General features: G+C 38.8%; 1 protein-coding gene across 9 annotated transcripts in view; it reads right to left on the bottom strand.

Annotated features, from left to right (window-relative positions):
- CCDC85A (coiled-coil domain containing 85A) overlaps nt 1-22,917 on the bottom strand; it is a 224,788-nt gene that overhangs the window by 46,048 nt on the left and 155,823 nt on the right. For 8 of the 9 annotated variants that reach the window (XR_015135943.1, XR_015135945.1, XR_015135944.1 and 5 more), the window contains exon 3: nt 3,387-3,463. The exons of the other annotated variant lie outside the window; for it this stretch is intronic. Coding sequence is in view for 5 of the 8 variants with exons in the window: in XM_086323782.1 (XP_086179908.1) it covers nt 3,387-3,463 (77 nt within the window). In the remaining 3 variants the exon portion in view is untranslated. The remainder of the gene's footprint in view (nt 1-3,386; nt 3,464-22,917) is intronic. 9 annotated transcript variants of the gene reach the window in all.

Consider the following 22,917-nt stretch of genomic DNA (forward strand, 5'->3'; position numbering starts at 1 on the left):
TAAAAACAGTATAAAAAAGCATTTTCTTTTCAAATAACACCTAGCAAATAATAATAATACATTTTATGAAATTAATTAGACTGTTCTCACTTTAGGACACCTTTGAAATACTGTGTTTACAAACCGGACTTCCGGTGCAGCTTAGCTGTCCTCGGAGGATACTGCAAAGGCTGTGGCAGAGCAAAGAATTCTGTGCTTACTAGTGATGACCTGCCACAGCAGCCATACTGGCATCTCATCCATGCCTCCTGTGAGCTCCTCTTCACCACCAGACAGAACCCCACTGAGTCTTCACTGCATTTTTCTATTTTATAAAAAATCCTTCATTCTGGGACCTGGTAACTTTGCATGGGCATAACACTGGACCCAAACTTTAATTACACTTAGGCCTATGAAATGTAAGAGCTAGGAGAAACCTTGTTATTTACATATTAGGAAATGGAAGAGTTTGCAACTATCCAGAGAAAAATCCACAAGCATTTATGACACTCATCCTGGTTAGTTTTAAATATGTATTTCTAGGGCAAAGTTGTGATTTTCTGTTTATTATATACAATTTTATCTAAAGAATAAAAGTAGGCATTAAGGAGATTTCTTCATCCAGGAAAGGTTTTATGTAATTTAGTCTAAATACTCAACCAACAGCAAGGAACCTTGCTATAGTCACAAAAGGTATCTGATACACTTGGAATTCCAATTGCCTACTATATTCTTATTTCTGATTATCCAAAGACAAGTGGACTTTTTTTTTTTTTCAAAAAAACAAACTTGGGAATAAAAAAATAATACCTTCTAATCAAGGCACAGTGAGCAAGTTCTTATAACTGAAAATCAAGTGTTCAGATACTGATACTAATTTATACAGGGATGTCAGCTTGTCACATTGAACTGACCTTGCAAATCAGCTCATATCATGCAGTCAGAAATTGTTTCTGGAGGGAAATTTCAAGACTAAACATCTAAGAATAAGTTACATATGTCTTTGTGTTATTTAGTCCAAGTCTCAGACTTCTACAAGGATTCAGTTGACATGGTTCCCACTGCTCTGAGGTCCATTTACTATTTTCCATCCTCAGATCTGATCTACTGTCCGTGTTCATTTCAGGGTTTTTTTTGTTATTGTTCATTTTGTTCTGTTTTTGTTTACCAATTTCACTTCATTTCAGTATTTATACAAGTAGTCACAAATGGTGATTCTATCATACCTATCTTAGTTATAAATGAAGGCAACACTCTCAAGTACAGAAATTTAAAATGAATAATATTTTTGAACTGAGTCAGATTATATTCATTGCATAAGTCCAAGAGAGTATTGCAAACAATAGATCTTCTCAGCATTAAAGTACTTTAGATACATAAAAAGCTGAATTCTAAAAAATTTATTTTTTCTTAACATCCATCACTGAAATCAGCAAGAATCTGACAATAATTGACAACATCTTTTTTCTTTCTGAAAAGTACATATGATAACAGTGCCTCCCACATTAATAACATCCTAGATTCAATAAAATATGGTTTTCTTGGCCCTTTCTTGTAGAGAAAACCAAAACCAAAAACAAAAGCAATCTTCTTTGATGAAAAACAGCAATGCACTTAAAAGCATATGAATTTGTAAAAAATAAGTAATATCATCTATTCTTAACTATGCAAATATTTAAATATACACACATCAGGTATAGTTGAGGACTCTTCTGATCTCCTTTCAAGACCTCTAAAACTCACTTTTACAGGTTAAAAAAAATCAATTTTATAATTATTTTCCCATTTGTTGTACCTCTTTTTCAATAAGACAGCACACATGCATATACTCAATACTTGGTGTAAATTTCAATTCCCACTCAGAGGAAAAGCAAGAAACATTTCTTTTTTCCCTCTTTTTTTGTTGCTTACAATCCCAGTTGCCTCAGAGATGATATAACATGTATAAAATAAACTAATTGCATTTCTTAGGTTTCTTGGAACAGAGAAGTTAGATGTTGTCAGTTAAGGATATTAGCACAGTCATACCCTGAATCCAATATAAAAGGGAAAATGGCAAAGAAATTTTAAAAATAAAAAATACAAAAGAAAGCAAGAAAAAACTCTTCCAGTAGTATTTTATTTCATAATGCAAATAAACCTTTCTGTCATCATAAGCATTGACATATGTACAGTTTGAGAAGGGTGAGAAATAGCCTCATTTCATTTAATCTCCAATGACTGACCAATAAAAGAAAGAGACATTCCTACATGCAGTACCTGACAGCCTAAACCATCGCAAAACTACTTTAAAAACAAGGTTTAAAAGACCTAAAACAGCTTTCTAAAGTCTTTGGTTAATTCTTTGTATTAATGTTTATATATCTTCTCCTGAACTATAAACACTCTTTGTCTTGACATTTAAATTGTTTATTATTAGAGGTTTAATTTTCTCTTAGTCACTAATGAAATAGAAAAAGTCACCAGAATGTAGAAAGAACACTAGTGACTAAATGTTGAGAAAATTCTTTTCTATGACATATTAAAATGCACTGGGATGACCCAGAGGGATGGTATGGGGAGGGAGGAGGGTTCAGGATGGGGAGCACATGTATACCTGTGATGGATTCATTTTGATATTTGGCAAAACTAATACAATTATGTAAAATTTAAAAATAAAATAAAATTAAAAAAATAAAATAAAATAAAATACATTACTGTTTACCTGTCTGTCAAGGAAACCAAGCCAAATCAGTAGATTTGTTAAACTCTTCAACAAAACATTTCCCAAGAACCATGACCTCAACCAACATCATTTCAAGATAAATAGCCCATGGAAAAAAGTAAAATACATTTTTAAGTAAAATATATGGCAAGGCCTTAAATCCCATAAAAAGTACCAGTTTATATTGATCCAGGAAAAGAAATTAATCCCCAAGGTAAAAACTGTCAATTACTGTCATTTTTTTGTTGCACTCTAAGTGTTCAATTATATCACAAAAAATTTTAGAAAGTACTCATTTAATTAAAATATGAAATCTTCAAACTACCTGTAGCTCTCCCTAGCTTGTAAATTAGCACATTTCCACTGAAATAAAGTCCCTTCCCTATGTTCACCAACAACATGCACAACAGATGTGAGCAGTACCATCAAAGCACTTTCTACTCTTGTTTTATCTTTCTTCTTCCTTACAAAACGATATGACATACTTATTTTAGACACATGTACCCTTTAGTATCACGCTTAAGAATCTGGACAATATGATGATTCATTATGAAAAGCAATCATGCTGTACATTGATGAATGACTACTGACAAAATGATGTCTATCATTTAAAGGAGAAAATGCAATTGAGACTTTAAATTCCAAATAAAATACTATAACTCAAATGACACTGACTAGCTGTGAGCTTCTAGAAGTCACCCACCTGGGGCAGCATGCGATTTTCTTCCTCCAGCTGTCTTACTCTTGCCTCCAGCTGCCTAACATAGGACAAGGTTGATTCTAAAATTGAAAAGAAAGAACTCACATTATACACACAGGTCTTGTTTGGTACACTGTCAGGCTACTTCTGGATCCATTTATTTAAATCAGGTAGTGACTACTTAGTCTGATATTTAGAAAAAAAAAATAGATCTCTCCCCAGAAAAACTAGGTAACAGAAGCCATTAAAACTCTATGCAGTTTGAACAATTGCACAATGTTAAGGAGAATCAGAGAAATATATAGGTGATAAGATTGTAGGCGTCTGCACACCACGCAGCCTTCAGAACATTAGACTTTTTGAAGATAGTTATTCCCCCTTTTCTACTTATTTTGTGCATTTTGAGCTTTCCCACGCATAAGCCTTCTTGTAATATTCATTATAACCAAGCTAAATTACAAGGTCTTTTTAAAAATTGAAAATAAAATATTTTGAATACCCAGCTCTCTTCATTTTCTCAATAAACTTTTCAAATCTTAAGAGGAATGGTTTGTTCTTCTCACAACCCGATAGATACCTATGACTGTATCTAGAGAACAGCTACAAAGGGCTAAATAATAAAGCTAGTCTGAATTTTGACTTGATTTTGGCTCAAGTTTTTCCCTATTTAGGTAAATCAGAGCAGACTTGATATTTGTTGTTTTCATTTCTTCAACAAGCTCAGGTGTGTGCTGACAGCTCAGAAGCAGCATCATGTTAGAGTCTGTTCCATAGTGAAACACTAGATTTTATAGCTTTACATTATGAAAATGTGGTCCACATGTGGAAAAGGCGGAGTTTCATTCTGAGCAACCGTTTGACAGCAATGCTTCTTCATTAAACCAAAAATAATCCAGAGCACAGCATCATACTGCAACATAGCTGAAATTCATTCCTTAGCCAAGAGCAAACATACTTCAGGTATAGTGAAATGTACATGACCAAAGAATCCCTCCAGAGCGTACTTCCACAGTTAATATTAAAGCAACAGATCCTCAGTGCATGCTCTTCAGCCTCAAAAATACAAGAGTAAGAGGCAAGGCCAAGCTGGTAATGGATTTAAGAGGACAGCATTTGAAGCCCCTGATAGTCTGCACTTAGGATGACTATGTGTGCAAACGAATATCTTGACCTGAAATTAGTCATGGAAACTCTATAATTTTTATATGAAAATTGGTTATATGAACCCAGTTCCATTTTGTGACCTCCAAAGCAACAAAATAACATTTTATTTTCTTAAAACACCTAAGAAACTTCAGTACTTAATTCACAATACAAAAATTAAACTCACCCCTAACTGGTTTATAGCCTGCCTGTTTTTATAAGTGTTTGCAGAAGTCCCCATCACTAACAATAATAGAATCATCCACTGATCTCACACCAATGGTGATGACTTGCCTTGAGCATTTCTCAACAAGACAGAAGAAACACAAGGTAAAGGAAACTGGTGACATTTGCTAGAAATATGTTCTCATTCTTTTTTTAGCTCAATGAAATGTTATGTGTTTGCCTTACGGACTTCAAGAGGGGAAAAAGTGTCTGGCATAAATGAATAACAAACTTACTGATTTCATGAATCTGTTTTACTCTAGCAAATGACTATGTGATTTGCTGATCATCAAAATGTGAATATATAACAGATTCCCTGATTTACAGAGTTCTACAAGCTCCCCTCTCTTAAAAAAAAAAAAAAAAAAAACTTGATAAATGCCATTGAAGTGAAAAGGTGCTCAGAAACAGTCTATGTAAACCATGAACAGATACAATCCTTTTATACTTTGTTCACAATTTATACCCTATCTTTATTGTACTTACTGCACTATCCTTAAGGCTAGGATACTGAAAGGAGCTGAAATGACACTTATACAGAGTGATTTAAGTGAGAGCTGAAAAATGCTACTGAATGAAAAATGCTACTGAATTTTAACTCAATAACTATCTTCAGTCACTTTAATCTATTTCTCTTCTTTAAATCTTTGCAGTTTACATATTTGATGACTTCATTAAGTTTCTACTTATATTACGAAAGTCATATCATGTCAATTCCAAAAAATGGGAAATTCTGGAATTTGGAAAACATTCCTTAACTGCAATTTTTACTGTCAAGTTACAACAGATGAAGTCCAAATATTTGTTTCAAAGCATTCACTGCAAATATGGGCAGGGACAGGAAATGATAGGGAATATTTTCAGACGGCAACATAATGAGACAGGTTAGCTCTACAGTAAAGGCAGAGTTGAGGAAAGTTTTGAGTTCATTTGTTCCACACAAGTATTTATTGTGTCACTGATGTCTGTCAAGGCACTACTTGGGTTGGGATGAAGAGAAGGCCAGTTACTGGAAGTCTTAAGTTTCTCAGAAGGCAGACTCCGTTTTAAGATTACATGCCCATGTGCTGTGTTCCAGAAGGTCCTGTTCTTCCAGGTTCAGTTTCTGTTGCACTTATTACTTAACAATGAATGGATACAATGAATGGAAAGACTCCTTGTGTGTGTGTGTGTGTGTGTGTGTGTGTGTGTGCATGTGTGCACGTGTGTGTGTGCATGGAGAGAGAGGGGACAGGAAGAATAGCTGACTACATAAATAAATACAAGAATTCACACTGTTCACTGTTTAGTTCATCAAGAAACTGATTATATACTGGTTTAACATGGAAGTAGAGCACGAACACTTTTTTCCTAGAATATACTGGAAGATCATCACTGAATCCCTGAGTCCCTATATGAAGAGCTATTGAGGAACCATTCAATCTTTCAATTGTGACATGACAGAAAAACAAACATTTGTTTTGTTAAACCCTTATGACTTCAAGATTTGTTACTGCACCATAGGCTAGCCAAGCCTGACTACTAGTACATAACCAATAATGGTACACAAAATATGTAAACATTTTAATAAAACATAATACGATAAAGTGCAAGAAATTTCACTTCAAAAAATACACCACAATTCACATCCTAATCCTAGTTGATCATTAGAAAAGAAAGAAAAAATCTTGTAAGAAAGAAAAAGAGCCCTTTGTGTGCTGGAATATATTTGACCATGTCTGCAGCAGTCCCTTCCCCAGGCTGCTGCTTCCTTTCCCTTCCTTTCTCAAGGACCTTCCAGAGTGGTGTCAACTCTAAGATAAACTGATCTTTCACTACACCCAGGGAATGTGGAGTACAGCTGTGCTCCCAAGAGAAGTGTATGACAGAAATAAGTGTTTTTATTACAAAATGATACATACATACATGTGCACGCACACACACACAACTGCATTAGAACACGCTATCATTTGAACTGATGGCTACATTTATACCAGTGGCTGACAGCTGTTAAAACAGATTTCATGATGTCATTTTTGGCTTTCAGAACTGTGAGGATGAGGTTCCAAAGGAGCAGCAAGATTCCCTGCAGAAAATAGCCAAATAAGAGGCTATACATAGATGTCCAACATATTAAAGAAGGATGCTATCTTCAAGGAGTGTATAAAGAGTTGAGAGGAGATAAGGAGGGAAAAAAATAAAGCAATAAAGGTACCATGATATTCTGAGCTGAATCATGTGAAACAGGAGTACACCAAGATCAATACTGCCTATAGTTCTTCTGAAGAAACCTCACTAATGGATCAACAAGAGCTTCAGAGATCAGACAGAAGCCAGTGAAGTCACAGGATGGACAAGAATGACACTGCTATAATCAAGGAAGAGAGAAGGAATTTACATGAAAGAAGAGAAGGGGATATACTGGGAGCAGACAGAGGAGAAGCCAGGTAGGTCCCACTCTCATGGATCTGAAGAACCAATGTCAAATCACAGATATGCAGATTGTGAGATTTGCTTTCTACTTCCGCCAAGGGCATTTTCTATTTCCACCCTGGGAAATCTACAGACATCTACACATTAGAAGAGCTAGGTAAAGCAAACAATACCACTGTGAAAATCCAATGACACTCTCAAGATTTTCTGGGTAAATCTTGATCACATTTTCAAGGCAGAAAACATTCTCTCCATGTATCTCACTTTTTTTTTTGAACCTATATGGAACATGAGTTCACAGTATCTCTTGCAATAAAACAAGTCTATGAAACAGTCATAGGAATTCCACTAATATACATCTAATTGATTCCACTTTTAGAACTGAAATATACCTAAGCGATTCCCTAATCTAACCCATCCCTAATCCCAACTCATTTGGCAGATGAGAGAATAAAGTCCAGGAGCTAGTGAATTTGGCCTCCGACACTGGGAATTAGCTACACACATTCAAAAGATTTTGTTTCATTCCTGGGGCATCACAGGGATTCCCACTGCAGATCTTCTAATCACTGAGATGTCAAATTTCTCACACAGATCATTAACTTCTAACTTCTTTTATTTTTTCCTGATTTTAGATATTCTGGATGGACTTTTACCTTTAAAATAACTGGATATTCTCCTTGAACAACATCCTGGACTTGATTTCACTTCAATTTACCTGAAATGCATTCAGTCATACAAAGTAGCTTGACTTTTTTTTTCCTCTGCTAGTTTGAAAATACCCTGGTCGGCCTATTAAACCCTCTAATTTCCCCCTTGGTTTCTAAAGTGGTGTTTCTCTCCCTGGAGGACTCCCATCCATGAAATCAGCTATGAGTTACTCTGATCATTGTACCTAAAAGGTTTACCGTTGATGGTTGCAACTGCCTAAGGTTTGTAAACGGAGAAGGCAATGGCACCCCACTCCAGTACTCTTGCCTAGAAAATCCCATGGACGGAGGAGCCTGGTGGGCTGCAGTCCATGGGGTCACTAAGAGTTGGGCACGACTGAGCGACTTCACTTTCACTTTTCACTTTCATGCATTGGAGAAGGAAATGGCAACCCACTCCAGTATTCTTGCCTGGAGAATCCCAGGGACAGAGGAGCCTGGTCTATGGGGTCACACAGAGTCGAACATGACTGAAGCGACTTAGCAGCAGCAGCAGCAAGATTTGTCAAACTTCTAAGTGGTTTTGATTAGAGAAAGTGCCATCCGGTCTTTAAGATTTCAGGGCAAAAGATAAAATTTGGTAATGGTCCATTCTAAAACACATTACAGCATTTGGAAGGATGTGCAGGAGGAAAGCCATCTTGAAGACTTTTGCCACTGTGGGTTTACAGGCATTAGCTTTTCTGAGGCCAAGTTAGTCTCCCTCAGCCAGAGAAAGTCCAACAGCCAGATGATTTCAAATCTGTAGGCAATCTCTTTAATAAACCCCAAACTCTAAAGACACTCCTTGAATTAGTTCCAAATTAATCCCACCATCCACAGGCTTTTACATATTCCTGAGGGAAAGTCCTCAGAACTATATATTTTAAAAATTATTATGGTTCTAAAAGTGTTACTCTTTCTTCCTCAGGCAAGCAAAGTTCAGCCTCCTACTTAAGAATTAATATTAGCTCCAGAAGTATAAGTGATTATCATTTCTCACTATAATTTGATGCTTTTCTTATTAAAAAAAATCTTGTTGGCATCAGCATTTTAGGATTTGCCTGGATATTTAACTCAGACTGCTTTATTGGCAGAGACAGAATTTTTTATTTTTAATGGGATCTTTAATTGTCCTCAGTAGGTTAAAAAAATGATGTCAGGTCTTTGCTCTGATTCATCATCTATGAAGCTAATTCTACTCTTGTCAGACCCTTCTCTAGGTGGCAATCTGAAAGAAATATGAGATGGTTATTTTCTATTCCAATCCTCCCATGTGGAAACCTGTTCACTGTTTTTCACTGGCCCCAACTTCTCTTAGCTCTGGGTCTCTGCCCACACCTTCCGTGCCAAATAATCTTTCTCTGCCTAGTCTATACTCCTTATTCCTCTATGCATGTTACGAAAAACAGCTTTATAATGAGATTCAGCAAAGATTCCCACCTGCATATGCTGCTGGGCTAGTCTCTACCTCTGAAAATCAATAACTGTACAATTTTAAATTCTTCTCCCTTCATAAGTGCCTTTCAATTTTCCTTATCATTTGCCAAGAAATCATATACGGAGGGTTCTGGGATTTTTCTTTACAGAGTTGTGTATGTTGTTGCTGTCGTTCAGTCGCTAAGTCATGTCCAACTCTTTGAGATCCCATAGACTACAGCATGCCAGGCTCCTCTGTCCTCCACTATCTCCCAGAATTTGCTCAAATTCATGTCCATTGATTCAGTGATACTATCTAACCATCTCATCCTCTGTCGCCCCAATCACTTCCTGCCCTCAATTTTTCCCATCATCAGGGTCTTTTCCAATGAGTTGGTGTTTTGCATCAGGTAACCAAAGTACTGGAGCTTCAGCTCAGTCCTTCCAATGAATATTCAGGGTTGATTTCCTTTAGGATTGACTGCTTTGATCTCCTTGCTGTTCAAGGGAATCTCAAGAGTATTCTCCAGCACCACAGTTCGAAAGAAAGCATCAATTCTCTGGCACTCAGCCTTCTTCATGGTCCAACTTTCACATCTATACATGACTACTGGAAAAAACTATAGCTTTGACTATACAGACCATGGTCAGCAAAGTGATATCTCTGCTTTCTAATACACTATGTTTGTCATAGCTTTTCTTCCAAGCAGCAAGTGTCTTTTAATTTCATGGCTGCTGTCACCATTTGCAGTGATTTATATGTTATTTATTTTCACATTTTCATTTCTTGCCCAAATATGCTACATTAAAACATTCCCTTAAACCCTACACAGTAGCTGCTGGTGTTCCCTGCAGGGATTTAATACACCCTTGTTGATTTCCTGTAATATCAATTTTTGGTCATCACCAATAGTGAATATCTGCTATGTACCAAACACTGTTCTAGATACTGCAGATAAAGCAGCAAGCAATAGCAAGAGCGATAAGGATGTGAGTTCATGATAGCACATTCCAGAGGGGAAGACAGACAATGGAAAGCAAATACACTTTTTTGTGAAGGCAACATGAGAAATAAAGGCAGCAAAACAGAGATCTTGGGAAGAGAGACGAGCACAAGTAGGGCTGCATTAGGGAGCCTGGCCTGGGAAGAGTTCTCTGGGGAAGACAAGCTGCAAATAAGTCAACTATACACATGGCTTGGGGAAGAGAATTCTCCACATCAGGGAAGGGTGTGCAGAGGCTCTGCTGCAGAGAGCCCCTTCTGGGGTCTAGCTGTGAAGGGGAAAGGGACAGCAGCTTGAAACTGGGACCTGTTTATCTTGTCACCTTTCTCCACTACTTACATTTTTAAAAAACCTTGTGTTCTCTTTGGCTATTTACACTTAGACTTAGACTTTAATCCTTTGACTGTCAGGTTTTCTTTGTGGCAAAAGCTTTAGCATTCCACTTGGCTGCGCCCTCTCACATACCCTGCTTCCCCCCAATCAGGAAATTCTGTTGACCCTACTGCCAAAATATCCTGAAAATCCAACCTCCTACTAGTCTCCTAACAGGTGTCCTCTCTTCTATCCCTACCTCCTTTCCTGGATCTACTATCATGCAAGATCTATTTCAAACCCACAGCAGCCAGGCTTTACTTCCTAAAATGATGTCCGATCACGTCAATTCTTTAAAACGCCACAGGAGCTCACCACTTTGCTCCACATAAAAGTCAAAGTCCTGGGGCTCCTTTGGTGGTCCAATGGCTGAGAATCTGCCTGCCAGCGCAGGGGACACGGTTTCAATCCCTGGTCCAGAAAGATCCTGGACGTGCCACGGGGCAACTAAGCCTGTGCACCACAACTAACTAAGCCTGTACTCTGGAGCCCAGTAGCCACAACTGCTGAGCCCACTTGCTCCACAGCTCCTCCTTCCAAATGAGAAGCCACTGCAATGAGAAGCCCACACACCACAACTAGAGAGGAGCACCCCTGCTCTCCGTAACTGTGCACAGCAACTAAGACTCGGTGCAGCCAAAATAAATCAATGCACACTCTTAATGTCAAAGTCCTTAAAAAGCCCAGCAGGGCCCCCTATGATCTGGACTCCCAGCAAGTCTCTGACTTCACGACCTCGCACCTCAGCTCCAGGCCCTAGGCTTCCTTTCTATTCCCAAACATCCCACCTCAGCTCCAGCCCCCAGGCTTCCTTTCTATTCCCAAACATCCCAGAAACACACTTGCTTTTGTTGTCCAGCTTCTGGGCTGCTCGTCCCAGGGAGATGCTTGGCTAATTTCCTCGCTCCTACAAGTCTCTGTGCAGATCCCTCCCTCTCAACGACACTCACCAAGCCTACCTAATTTAATCCTGCAAACTGCCCCTACCTCCACCCCACATCTTCCTGACCTCTGGTAGCTTGTTCTATTTCCTTATTTTTCTTCAAATACGTTATCACCTTCTATCATACAAACTGTCTTATTCACATGCTACGTTTACTGTATAAGCCCCATCTCTCCTCATCAGAACGTCAATTCCAGGAGGCAGGGATCTTTGCTGTGTTGGGTGATGCACTCCACGTGCCTAGAATGGTGTCTGGCACCATAAAAATTTACTGAACAAGTCAATAAACCAATTACACAGACAGTGCCCTGAAAGGACGCAATTTCATAGGACAAGTCTGCACGTTTCAATCACACCAGGTAAGACAGTTTGTATTTGAATGGAGCCAATATCAATTCAGTTGTGCCACTGAACATGAAGAACATTCTACAGAATATTAAACTTTGGATGGAAACACTGGAGAGGTTCTCAGATTATGTCAGATCTAATCATTGATGGGCCATTTTGGTAAGAAAATCTAAAATGTGTTTTCATCAGGCTCAAAAATTTTTTTCTGTATTGGGGAGGGTGGTGCGTGGAGAATGAAAAAGGGCAAGAAGGAAAGTCAAGGTGAGGGAAAATAGAAGGAATAGACAGAGAGACAAATATAAAAAGAGTCATGGGAAATGCGCCAATATGAAGCATTTCTACCACTAGTATCTTGGAACACAGTATTTCCAGCTGGAAATCTGCTTAAATTGATAAGGTTCCCCATTTTGGTTAGAAATGCCACTGGAAGGAATTTAAACTTCACCTGGACATTCTCCCAGCCCATCCCTGCGACGGAGGGGTGTGTGAGGGGGAAGGCAGGGGAGCAATCGCAGCTGTGGGGCATGGGGCATGGGGCAGGGGTCAGCTGGGCCCTGAGCGAGGGGCACTGAGCTGGCAGAGAGCAGCCTGAGGAGGCCGGAGAGCAGTGGTCCGTGTCGACCCAGGTTATGTTTCTTCATGAAAAGAAAAACCTGTCATTTCAAAGGAAAAGAGAACAGAGCAATGTGCTGTCCTGTTTATTTTAATTAGAATGAAGGCTGGAAACGAAGGCCTTTCCCGAGAATGCTTTGACAGGAAAAATCACAAGTGCTATCTCCTGAGAGTGCCATGCAAGGGGTATGTTTTTGGAAACAACCCAGAGTTTGTCTCACTAATTATTTTCTATAAAAGAGTAAACAGTTAAATGAGTATGGAAATCCAATGATGCACACATAAACCAATTTAGAAAACAGAAAAGAAATTCAGGGCCTATGTCTTAGATTTGTTTTCGGTGAAAATAATCACCGAACATGTTTCAAGTTTCTCCTCTTTTCAAATGAGAGTGTTTTTAAACTGAGAGAGAATGGCATTTTGTTGCCTATTTGCCAACACCCACCTGTGCCTATTCCTTGGGAATTAGTGCCTGGTTCTTTCAGCTTCCATTTCTCTTTAGAAACTAGAGGCTCCACATGGCAAGTCCTTGGCCTTGTAGTTACATTCCAAGCTGTCCTATGACTCACACAGTGCTATGTGTGAAGGTGTCCCATAACTTTTGGTTGAAGAAATGAATGAATGTCCTCATCATTCGGTTCCCAGCTGCTCTGGTTGCTCTCTAAGTTTGGTGTTCCCAGAACAGTCTGAAGCATTTAACTCAAAATCCAGTCAAATTTCCACCAGAAGATCACCAATAACAAGCCATCTAAACTGACGCATGGCTTAGAGGAGGTTTGTGTGCCCTCAAATTGCTTTCCCTTTGACTTTGCTCTTTGAAAGCATCAACGCTATGAACGAGAAACTAGATAAGTAGCACTGAACTGGCCTGAAGGACTGGTGACTCTACAGAAAATATTTCAAACTCTAAATAGCTGTTTTGTGTATCATTTTAACAGTTACTCTGGGTTAAAATGTGCCTTACTTTCCACTGTTATGATGCTGCTGCTGCTGCTGCTGCTGCTGCTGCTGCTATTTCCTAGGGGAAAATGACTGCCTTTTCCCAATGCTGGAGGATAAAAATTCATGTCATTTTAAGAAATGTAACAATTTCCTTCAATGTATGTGGCCCCCTTGTAAGTGCATCTTGCCAGCACTGTCAATGAATGAACAAGGAAGCAAATCTATAAGAAAATAGATTTTCAAAAGACAGTAAGCCTATAAAAATTTTTTCTTAGGATAATTACTTTGATTTTTATGTATATTTAGATGTTTTTAAAAGCCTATATACAATAGCTTTTTATTGTCACACTTTTCTGCAAAATAAAATATTTTTAAGGCATTGTACAGCAAAGCATCATTAGTTTGAATTTCATCAATTGGGAATTCATAAAAATTTTGTTAATTTTAGCTTGTATATAATCTCTGCATTGGCTATGAAAAGTAGTGGGCAAAACAAACTCAGAGTGTGACAATTAAGGAATAATTGCCTTACATAAGAAAAGCAAAGTTTTCACAATGTTTTAGCATTATCTATCCACACACAGTGATATAGATAGATAATGGATGAGTCTATTAGGTAATGGCTAAATAGTTTAGATAATATTAGAAAGGCCACATACTGTGGAACTTTTTTTTTTTTTTTTTTGGTTAAGTATTTTAGTTGTATTAACAAGCACTGTGGACTCAGTTAACATACATTTATTAAGTAATTACTATGTGCTACACTCTGGCTTGCTATACTCACTCTACTGAAAACAAACAGAAAGGACTCCTCTGCTCAAAGAACACTCTAGTATGGAAGACAGACAGACATGCAAACACCAACACAGAAGTAAGCACACTGCTCCCCTGTACAATCGCCACAACTTTAGCTGAGACCTAGATCATCAGAGAAGACTTCAGGCATTCAAATTGAAGCTTGAATCTAAAGATTCTGGGAACAAACTTTCCAAACAGCAAGAATAAAATCTGTAAAGTTCCCGAGAAGGGGATGAGCCAGAGGCGCTCAACAAAAAGAAAGACTGTAGTGGTCTGAGAGAAGTGAGGGGAGATTAAGTTGGAGGAGTAGAGACAAGACCCATGGTATCAATGAATCAACAAAAGGAGATGCGATTTTGTACTATTTGGAGCAGGGAACCATTAGGGAAGGGAGGCTGGTACGCTGCAGTGGCATCAGTTCAACATGTTGGTCACCTGCTGTGAAGAGCCAACTCATTAGAAAAGACCCTTTTGCTGGGAAAGACTGAAGGCAGGAGGAGAAGGTGAGAGTGTCAATTCCTAGGCAGGTTGATAAGAAGTCCAGGGTCTCTGAGAAGGAGAAAGGCGTCTGCGGCTCTCAAAGAGGAGATAGGAGTCTGGCATGCTCAAGGAGGAGGAAAGGACAATTTTTTTTTTTTCCCCTACATTTCTTAGTAAGGATTTTATAACAAAACTACATCCTGCTTGAGGGCAATTTCTTCTTCCTGAAAACCTTGTGACTAATCCTGTTCTTTCTATTGTTAAGTTCTAATCCTGTTATCTTAAAATGTAAATTGTGGGAATGGGTCTAGTAAGACCTTTACAATCTTGAGACATCCTTTTGATTTATTGTAATAACCAATTGAAAAAGTATATAACTCCTTTTTCTAAGACTAGCGAGGGGGGCACTCTTCCTCCCCATTCTGATGTCAATGTCAGAAGCTTTCTTTGTCCCTTTTCAGTGTAATAAAACTCTGCTACACAAAAGCTCTCGAGTGATCAAGCCTGGTCCCTGGTCCCAAAGCCAAATCTTCCTCAGAGATCACAAATCTGACATCGTTCACTGTAAGCTATCAAAGGGAATGACAGAGGATGAGATGGTTGGATGGCATCAGTGACTCAATGGACATAAGTTTGAGCAACTTCCAGGAGATGGTGAAGAACAGGGAAGCCTGGTGTGTTGCAGTCCATTGGGTTGCAAAGAGTCAGACCCAAATGAGTGACTAAACAACAAATCTCAGAAGTCCTATTAAATACACCCAACACAGGGCACCCTGGATATGTTCATGATGGTTTTCATGCCCTTTGATGTCAGAGACACCTGATCATAGTGCAGGAGGGAGGGCAAGTTCTAAGATACTTTGCATATTTCTTTATTCCCAAAGATTCAATCATCTTGTCTCACTAAACAGTTATTAGGCAACAAACAACAGACTAATCAGTTAGGTCAAGCAAGTATATCAGATGATACCCATAATACCTAATAATTTTAATTTGACTTATCATTTATCAAGCAATTCACTAAAGGGGCAAAAGCATTTTTCACATGCAATAATGCATTTAATCCTGACTACAAGATCATGAGAAATGCTGGACTGGATGAAGCATAAGCTGGAATCAACATTGCCAGGAGAAATATCAGTAACCTCAGACACACAGATGACACCACACTTATGGAAGAAAGCAAAGAAGAACTAAAGAGCCTCTTGATGAAATTGAAAGAGGAGAGTGAAAAAGCTGGCTTAAAACTCAACATTCAGAAAACTAAGATCATGCCATCCAATCCCATCACTTCATGGCAAATAGATGGCAGTGGCAGACTTTATTTTGGGGGACTCCAAACTCACTGCAGATGGTGATTGCAGCCATGAAATTAAAACACACTTGCTCCCTGGAAGAAAAGCTATGATCAACCTAGATAGCATATTAAAAAGCAGAGACATTATTTTGCCAACAAAGGTCGATCTAGTCAAAGCTATGGTTTTTCCATTAGTTATGTATGGATGTGAGAGTTGGACCATAAAGAAAGTTGAGCACCAAAGAATTGATGTTTTTGAACTACAGTGTTGGAGAAGACTTTGAGAGTCCCTTGGACTGCAAGGAGATCAAACCAGTCAATCCTAAAGTAAATCAGTCCTGAATATTCATTGGAAGGACTAATGTTGAAGCTGAAACTCCAGTCCTTTGGCCACCTGATGCGATATGAGTTTGAGCAAGCTCTGGGAGTTGGTGATGGGCAGGGAAGTCTGGCAGGCTGCAGTACATGGGGTCGCAAAGAGTCAGACACAACTGAGTGACTGAAATGAACTGACCTTCAAGTAAGCCAGAGTCAGCCAAAGTAAAGCCACAAGTTTCTAGTTCAAAAACCACCAAACCACCCCTGGCTAAGTGCTTGGATTTGTCAGATCATTAGGTGCTGATGAGGTGTAAGGTGCTCAGTCATGTGCAACTCTGCAACCTCATGGACTATAGCCCACCAGGCTCCTCTCCTCTGTCCATGGGATTTCCCAGGCAAAAATACTGAAGTGGGTTGCCATTTCCTCCTCCAGGGGATCTTCCAAACCCAGGGATCAAACCCGGGTCTCCAGCATTGCAGGCAGATTCTTTACCATCAGACTTCTTTACCAGAGAAGACTGCCAAGTCATTAGTGGACTTAATGAACACAGATACCTTCTACAACATGTTCTTTGAACAATTTTACAAACTTCTTACAATTCAGAAACCTACAAACCAGTCAATCCTAAAGGAAATCAGCCCAAAATATTTGTTGGAAGGACTGATGCTGAGGCTGAAGCTCCAATACTTTGACCACATGATGTGAAGAACTGACTTATTAGAAAAGACCCTGATACTGGGAAAGACTGAAGGCAGGAGGAGAAGGGGACAACAAAGGACGAGATGGTTGGATGGCATCACTGACTCAATGGACATGAGTTTGAGCAAGCTCAAGGAGATGGTGAAGGACATGGAAGCCTGGCATGCTGCAGGCCATGGGGTTCGAAAGAGTTGGACATGACTGAGCAACTGAACAACAATGACAACAGGCTTAGAAGAAAATTCTGGACAAAAACAAAGAGCAGTTTCTTCTAGCTTGCTGATGTCTAATCTGAGTTGTTTTCACAGCAGCTGTTTTTCTAGATTCGCTTCTGAACTATTGGGAAACTCAATGAAATGATACCCACTCTGCTTAATTTAATGTCACAGCTACCAATGCTGTTTACCATTCTTCCTGGTGATAGCAAAAAGAAATCTGATATACATCACCTTGTAGGCATCTGAACAGAAGCTGGTTATTCCTCCAAGGCGAATATCTCAACACAGTATTTCTAAAGTAATCATCCTTGGCCACAAAATCCTATAGACACTCAAAGTATGTATCAATATTTAATGAGTCATGAGAAACAAGAGCAGGTACAATGAACTTGTACACCTAAAGTAATTGTAATCACCAAACAATGATGTCTCAAGCTCCGTTCAGTGTGAAATTATACACACAACAATGGAAAGCATATTTTAACTTCATTTTGGCCCTGCAATGAATTTACTAAATTCTGTTTATACTAATTTCCAGATTGATAATGTATTATCCTAGAAATGTTATGTGCTGTATTATAAAATGACATCATTGAATCAATGATTTTTATTCACCCTCACAAAATATAAGAGGGCTTCTTTAACTTTCAAAGCAGATGGAATTGAAAATCTTTAAGTTTTCACTTGTGTTAACTCTTCTCAGTGCAGTCTCTATTTAGGGAAAACCTTAAGTTATAAATAAAAGAAATGCATAAGTCAAAAAGTAAAAGAAGAAATAATATAGAGTGTGAAATCCTAAAATAAACTATGAAGTCCACATTCCTTAGGGAAGGGACTGTGCTTTTTTTTTTTTCCTTTATAACCCAAGTCTGGCACCAATATTTAACTTCAAATAGATGCTAAACTAAGGTGCACGCCTCTTCAACATGAAAATGACCTTTGAGTATTTTAAGAATGAAACATGTCTCTATAAAGTTCAAGTGTATGTGAGCTGAAACAAAGTCCAAGCAGGTGACTTTAAGAAGTGTACAGTGAATAAAAGCAGCAGATGTGCAAATCAGATCACAATAAAAACACTTCCCTTTAAAACACATTAAGAAAAAAGGTCTACCTGGTCTCAGATGGGTTGAGTGAAGGATTCTAATTAAAACAATAATTAAATGATGTTTTTATACCCTTGGGAAAATTGCATTCTAAAGAGATATCTTAGGGCGTAGGTAGGAGACTGGTCAAAGAGGTACCCCTTGCCTGTGTATTCCTTCAATTAATAATTATTATTTTAAACATTATTCTATTCCTACTCCTCTGGGAGTACACTGCTCTGGGGGTGGGTATCATCATTGTGAAAAGAGTATTATGAGTCTAATATTTCTCCTTGGGAATAAAGCTATGCAAGAATTTAGAACAATGCAAGAAGGGGGCAGGATCCACTAAAGGAACTGTTTATAAATATATCCTTCTCCCCTCTATGCAGAGCTCAGCTTTCTGCCATTAGCACCAACAAACTAACCGGGGCTCCTGTTTATGGCTATTGGCTTAGCAGATTTATTGAGAAAAGGCTTCTTAAATCATCACATTTGACCCAGGAATGGGACAAGATAAAGTATTTTTAATTTGCTGTCTGTCCATACGAAGTACTCAGGAACATTAAGATAGAATAAAACAGTAGGTCCATGGCCCATGTAAATTCAAAGCCATGGAAAATGAGGAATGCCTCTTAAATTTACAAAGGTATATATCTTTCCATAATATCCATTTTAATGAACTGATTTATAAAGAGATAAATTGTCTTAGTCTAAATAACAACTCACTTGAAATTTATTTTCCTATTGCTCTCTGTGCAGCCCCCAAAGACATTCATCTGGGATCTGGTATAGACTAGTGGTGAAGAGCATGGAGCCAGACTGCCTGAGTTTGCATCCTCACTCAGTCACCTCCTCTGCAGCCTTGTGTGAGTTATTAAACTCAGTTTCCTCATTTGCAAAGTGGATCAGTAACAATCATCCACTCATGACGTAGGTACTGAGTGAGTTACTAGGGAGAAGCACCTCAGACAGCGCCTGGCACAGGGTAAGCCCCAGCTACTCTTCACACTTGCCTCCCTTCTAGTGCTCAGTGTGGTTCTGAGGCCACCACCAGCACCACTGGCTCTCTGCAGTGGGGCAGGCTGCTTGCTTGGCCCTCCTCCTTCCAGATACTCGATGGCAGACAGGATGTGCTCCACATGTGTGCTGTCTCCTATGCACATGCATTTCACAGGCTCTTCAGCCTTGCTCTCTGGCTACTTTGTCTCAGCCATACACATGAGCCCTGGTAAGTCAAACCTTTCACTGAGCGCAGCCTGACCACTGCATCAAACACTGAACATCAGCAAAGAGAATCTGTGAGATGGGAGTGAAAACCAGCTGAATACAAATGGATAAGAAGATTCAAAGGAAAGGGAATGCCTGTTTGGGAGCAGCACTAACGAAATGTGCATACACCTCATTTGATTAGTCTTTATAAAGTGATGAGTGACCCTCTGGCTGTTAATGAACACTGAATGTAGGCCAAAAAAGCGTATTTTTTTTATACAGCAAATGGTGATGAAGGAGTGGCTGGAGAGTTAGAGAAGGCCCCTTTAAAGAATGGGCATTTAAATGAAGAAATAATGACTGAGAGCCATGGTTTAGAAGATGAGCGTTCTAGACAAAAGGGGCAGTTCATGCAGAGCCCCTGTGGTAGAGATGAGCAAACTATTTATTGATTTATTTTAATTAGAAAATACAGGGACTTCCCTGATTAAGTGGTTAAGAATCTGCCTTGCAATGCAGGAGACATGGGTTTGATCCCTGGTCGGGGAACTAAGATCCCACATGCTGTGCAGCAACTAAGGCCACAACTACTGAATCCTGGGTGCGGAACGAGAGTCTGTTCACCACAATGAAGGATCCCACATGATGCAACAAAGACCCCCTGGGCTGCAACTAAAACCTGACACTACCAAATAAAATAAATAAATATTAAAAATAAAATAGTTAAGTACAATTAAAAAGAAAAGTATTAGGCACCAAGTCTGTATCTGGTGGTTAGGTTCATGTGATCCCTTACAGCTCTAAAACTCCATACATCTCCCTAGAAGGTGATGTATTGGTGGGTACAGATAAGGCAGATTAAACTGGCTCCAGCACTCTGGACTGACTATACAAAAATGCCAGAAGAAAGCATTTTAGTAGATGATGTGCATAAGCAGCCATCCGCTTTCATCACAAGAATATTGAAGATGGATTGGATTTTATAAGTTTTGTTATTATCTGGTTGGTCAAAGAAAGAGTAAAGTGGTCAAAGACAATCCTCATCTTCACAATTTAAAGACCATGGGACTTGAGGATGAAGGAGATGAGGAGAGAGAAAGTGGGAGTTGGAGATGAGACAACAGCCAAGCAGATCCATGAATGACCTAGAGTTTAAAAAATCATTTAAAAAATTTTTAAATTTCAAAGGCTGTTCATGAACATCAGTTACACTGCTCTGCAAGACCTCTGAAACAAACACCCTCTTCAAGTCCCTTCTGAAAAATTATTTTCCAATTATGAAGACAACTCCAATATTTTAGGTAAAATTTCCTCTTAATGAGGGAAGAAAGAGTCCGAGGATAGATAAACGGAGTTGACTGGCTAAGTATTTAATTTCTCACTCAGTCTGGCAAGTCAAGACAGAAAGCCTTAGTTCATACGTTAATATTTATGAAAAATGGCATAATGTTCCATTTGGAAAGAAGATGTGGGGGAAATGCTACATCCAGCAAAGCCAGCTCAGACTCTCTGGACTACAACCTGCTGCTGCAGGTATGCCCCTTATTAGGGAAGGTAAACTTCCAATTAATGTGGAATTTCTGTTGTAGAAATATCTTCACAGATAAATAGATCAAAGAGAGGCCTCGGAAACCACAGAAACTATATATTTTAATTAAAGTTTGCAGCTCAAAAGGAAAATCTTAAATAATTGGTGCCTCCAAGTCTTTGCTGAATTGGCTTAGCTATGGGAAATACAGGCTTTTAGTAACAAAAGAAAAATCTTCCACTTTACCATCTTCCATTTACTACACGCATCTCTTAGAATGTGAGATAGCCTGAGTTAATTCTCCAATATGTGAAGCCAAAATTTGCCCTCTGAACAGAAAGTCCACTTGAACACAAAACAGAAGAAAAATTATAACTCTGGCTTAGGAATGTTTTTCCAGCCACAGGTAAGATGTACACAAAAGACATTTTAAAAACCTTTTGACAACTACCATTAGTACTCTCAATTTATTGAATGTCAATGATGCTGTTTATCATAGAAAAGTGACATTTTGCTACTTTGTGAATAATTGCCTGAAACAATTTAACCACATACTTATTCAACATTTTATGGGCAGTCAACCATGTGTCCGTATAGAAAACAAATATCCTAATAGAATACATTTAACAGAACTTTCCGATACTATGTGCCTTCTGGACACTATGCTTTGTTTTCACAATAATATCATAACTATTTGACAGACAGGGTGACAGTGACCTAGTGAAGATTAGTGACTTTTTGTAAGTACTAAGACTGTGTCCAAAATCACTGCAGATGGTGACCGCAGCCATGAAATTAAAAGACGTTTACTCCTTGAAAGGAAAGTTATGACCAACCTAGATAGCATATTCAAAAGCAGAGACATTACTTTGCCAACAAAGGTCCGTTTAGTCAAGGCTATGATTTTTTCAGTGGTCATGTATGGATATGAGAGTTGGACTGTGAAGAAAGCTGAACGCTGAAGAATTGATGTTTTGAACTGTGGTGTTGGAGAAGACTCTTGAGAGTCCCTTGGACTGCAAGGAGATCCAACCAGTCCATCCTAAAGGAGATCAGTCCTGGGTGTTCATTGGGAGGACTGATGCTCAGGCTGAAACTCCAGTACTTTGGCCACCTCATGCGAAGACTTGACTCATTGGAAAAGACTCTGATGCTGGGAGGGATTGGGGGCAGGAGGAGAAGGGGATGACAGAGGATGAGAAGGGGATGACAGAGTCAGGATGGCATCACTGACTCGATGGACGTGAGTCTGGGTGAACTCCGGGAGTTGGTGATGGACAGGGAGGCCTAGCGTGCTGCGATTCATGGGGTTGCGAAGAGTTGGACATGACTGAGCGACTGAACTGAACTGAACTGAACTGAAGACTGTGTCTATAACTGCAAGCCAGTTCAAAGCTTCAATAGAACTAGTCAGTTAACTTCATCAACAGCCTGTCAATTTCTGTCAATAATACCAAAAATAAAACTCATATAAATCACTGGAGTGATCTATCTATGCACAGGAAAAAAATCCAAATGGGATCAGACTGCTTTTGTCCCTAACAATGAAGAACATGTTGTAGGAGAACCATATTAGTGTCTGTATGATCATATAAGCGTCCTGGCAAAGATTAATAGTTAAATGCCATCCAAACCAAATGTAGCACTGGGGCAGTTCTTGGAATGATTCCAGAAGGAAACAGGCAACATTTTATTTGAAATTTATAATCTCCTTTGCTGTCAACTAATCCAAATATCTAAGTTTTTCAACAAACATGTCTCAGGAATATATTGTTACTATTTATTATTAACA

The sequence above is a fragment of the Bos grunniens genome, chromosome 11 (assembly GCF_055505025.1).
Source record: "Bos grunniens cultivar Pamir isolate PY7600 chromosome 11, Bosgru_T2T1.0, whole genome shotgun sequence".
In the NCBI taxonomy this organism is placed as follows: Eukaryota; Metazoa; Chordata; class Mammalia; order Artiodactyla; family Bovidae; genus Bos; species Bos grunniens.